This window comes from Oryza sativa, chromosome 1, assembly GCF_034140825.1.
Source record: "Oryza sativa Japonica Group chromosome 1, ASM3414082v1".
In the NCBI taxonomy this organism is placed as follows: Eukaryota; Viridiplantae; Streptophyta; class Magnoliopsida; order Poales; family Poaceae; genus Oryza; species Oryza sativa.
Genome location: NC_089035.1, coordinates 40910240 through 40913067, shown reverse-complemented (window position 1 = coordinate 40913067; position 2828 = coordinate 40910240). Strand labels below are relative to the sequence as shown.

Below are 2828 nucleotides of genomic sequence, written 5' to 3'. Positions count from 1 at the left end.
AAAATAGACTTATCCCCGGAAGAAACGACATTTTCCATATGGGCCTCTGGTCTCTGGACTACCGTACCAAGCCGACGCATTGCAGCCCAACACGTGACGCGTCAACGCTAATCCCGTCCCGGGCTCAACACCACTTGTTGAGCCCGTCAATTTCGTGGCGTACCAATAGCCGTTGGATCAGGCTGCGCGTGCGTCCAGGATTAAGATGGCGGATTCATTTGTCCAATAGCCCCTCCCACTATTCGCATTTCATATATCTCTCCCCTTCTCTCCTTCCGCCGCTCCCCCACCCGAGACGACTCGTCGGCGGCGGAGCTCCGGCCAACCCACGGCGGCGGGCCGGGACAAGGTAGCGGAGATGATGCACCGAAGTTTACCCGGCGGCGGCGGCGGCAGCACATCAGCTGGTGAAGGGGGAGGAGGAATTGAAGGATGGGGATTCGAAGAAAGTACGGCGCGGCTGCTGCCCTAGGCGAAGGCGTTGGGCTCTCCGTGGCAAGAACGCCGCCGGTCGCGACCACCATCTGGCGGTATCCCGGGCGGCAGCAGAGTACCAGACTGCAATCCTGGCTGCTGAGGTAACATTTTGTGGTTTTAACAAGGGAAAATTCGAGTTGAGAAGCACGATATTTTTCGTACTGAATTTTCTGTGCATCTGTGGCTTAAGATTTTACAGCGACGAGAAATTATCCGTGAATTAGATTTGAGATGACAGATGATAGACCACATGCCTGAGCATTATCCAACATTTCATATGGATAGTCACAAGGGGTGAAGCACAATTGTGTTATTGGCATCAATAGTTGATGAAAAACGATTATGTGATTAGATCAGTTATGGTCATACAGCATAAGATGCTCAATGCTTAGGGAGTGCCATTTGATTTCTTAGTCAATTGCTGAATATACTGGCAGCAAATGGAAGACAACGAATGTTCAAGCACCGAGTCGAAAAATTCTTTGGATTTTGAACTAACTTAGATTTGTATATGCAGGGCACAGATGCAACTTGTGAAGATATATTTGTTTATCTTTCAGGTTCTATTTCTCAGGTTTTATCTGATAATGTTCACAAGTAGAATGAAATTATTATCTTTCATCTAGAACTGTTATATACTGCATCGTTGATTACATGCAAAATAAATCTTAGAGAAAAAAGGAAAATAGGCGGAGAACAACAGTGTCCCCAAGACCCAAACATCCCACAGGACCTGGAAACATACAATTGGCGTACCATGTAACTGATGCTATTCTGTTCTTCCTTCAAATAGCTTCATCAATTGTGCCTTCAGCAGCTCAGGGGTATACCACTCATGCTTTCTCTTAGCCTTCATATACTTGTCAAGGTGTGCTTGGTAAGCCAAGATTACCTTGTCACAGACAGCTCGCCGCACTTTCTCCCGAAGCTGAGGATCTTCCACCTTCCAGCACTCTTGGTTATAATAAGTTGAATCGAACTGGAGGCTAAACCTTACGGTACTGGAAGGCTGACTGAAGCAGCCACCAAGCATGCCTGTCCTGGCACTGAGGCATGATATTGCAGGCCCCCATGACAAGTCCACATAAGTCTTCAAATACTGCTCGATGAATTCTCTGTGCACTTGAACCCATGACTGCCCTAGGAGTGAGATCAGCTCTGAACCCTCCACTTGCTTGACAACAAAATGCAGGTTGTTCATAAGAAAGAAGCATTGTAAACCTTGAGATTCATAGGCCTCAGGTGCCTTGTTGAGCATGGATTCCAAGCAGATAATCAGATCTTGCACAATATGATCCAGGGAGTCCATCCGCTCATTGTCCTTGTTGCGATCATCGTTTCCGAGGATGAGACCAAGTGTGGTCTTATGATGCAACAACAACCTGATGTAATTCATGACATAGCGAGTCACTTCATGGATTCCCCCACCTGGTGGTACACGCCTAGAAGCACGGGTTTGGATCAAAATTTTAAGCTCACGAAGCATGTGGTACACGGCCATCCTTAGCTTCTGCAGCGTGTCATCATACTTTGCCACGCTGAACTCTTCTGGACGACATTGCGATACAAGGAAGAAGTCTGGGTTGAGTACCTTGAGCAGCCTCAGCACCACGAAGAGCTTGTCAGGGGACAATTGTAGCTTGGTGATCTCATCTGCAAAGGCGAGAAGTCGAAGCTTGTATGACCATACGAGTGCATGCTGCCTTCCTGCCTTGCTGTGGATCTCCTTCACCATCGCATCAATCTCTCTCTGCGCCATGTGCCACTGTGACGCTGCAGCCATGTGGTGACCTCCTCTGATGTTGATGATCATTTCGGTGATGTTTTTGCAGGTGTTGGGATCAATTTCTTCAGAGCCGACATTGCTGGAGCCAGAGGCAGATGTCGATGACTCCACGGCACTGGTGGGGAACATGAACGACTCACCGCTAGAGATTGGGGAGGCTGCCATGGTCTGAATTTCTGGAGCTACTAACACTATTTCGTATCTGCAGTTTCTGTTCATGTGATTTGCACATTGTTGTACGGAGATCAAAGGCCTATTCAGTGGTTATAGAGTTGACACTACATTATGGTAATGACTCCGCGTGGAAGAAAAGTCAGAGTTATTTAGTTGATGAAGGGAGTGTTCTCCGTGTGGAAACTAAGACAGCTTACTGAGACCACAAATTGGAACAGATTATACAACACCATATTGTGGTCTCCCTGCTAGCTGGCCCAAAATTGTGTTTGACAAAATGACATAACTGAAAGCGAAAGCCCTTGTCAGAACGCGTGAGTCGTTTTGCTATCTATCTGTCTTTGCTGTATTTTTCCACGAATTGTTGTATCTTTGATTGTTTGGAGGATAA

General features: G+C 47.1%; 1 protein-coding gene and 1 long non-coding RNA gene across 2 annotated transcripts; one reads left to right on the top strand and one right to left on the bottom strand.

Annotated features, from left to right (window-relative positions):
• The first annotated feature begins 240 nt into the window (after positions 1-240).
• On the top strand, positions 241-1037 carry LOC136354901 (uncharacterized). The gene is made up of 2 exons (XR_010738762.1): positions 241-578; positions 995-1037. It is a non-coding gene; the product is annotated as an uncharacterized lncRNA (long non-coding RNA).
• Positions 1038-1075: 38 nt separating this feature from the next.
• Positions 1076-2828, bottom strand: LOC107275956 (exocyst complex component EXO70A1). Its single transcript, XM_015784671.3, has one exon. It carries the CDS (start codon positions 2480-2482, stop codon positions 1247-1249), a length of 1236 nt encoding a protein of 411 aa, XP_015640157.1. The 5' UTR covers positions 2483-2828; the 3' UTR covers positions 1076-1246.

Excerpts from the sequence above, each read along its gene's own strand:
- LOC107275956 (XM_015784671.3), bottom strand. The coding sequence starts at position 2,482 with ATGAACAGAAACTGCAGATACGAAATAGTGTTAGTAGCTCCAGAAATT.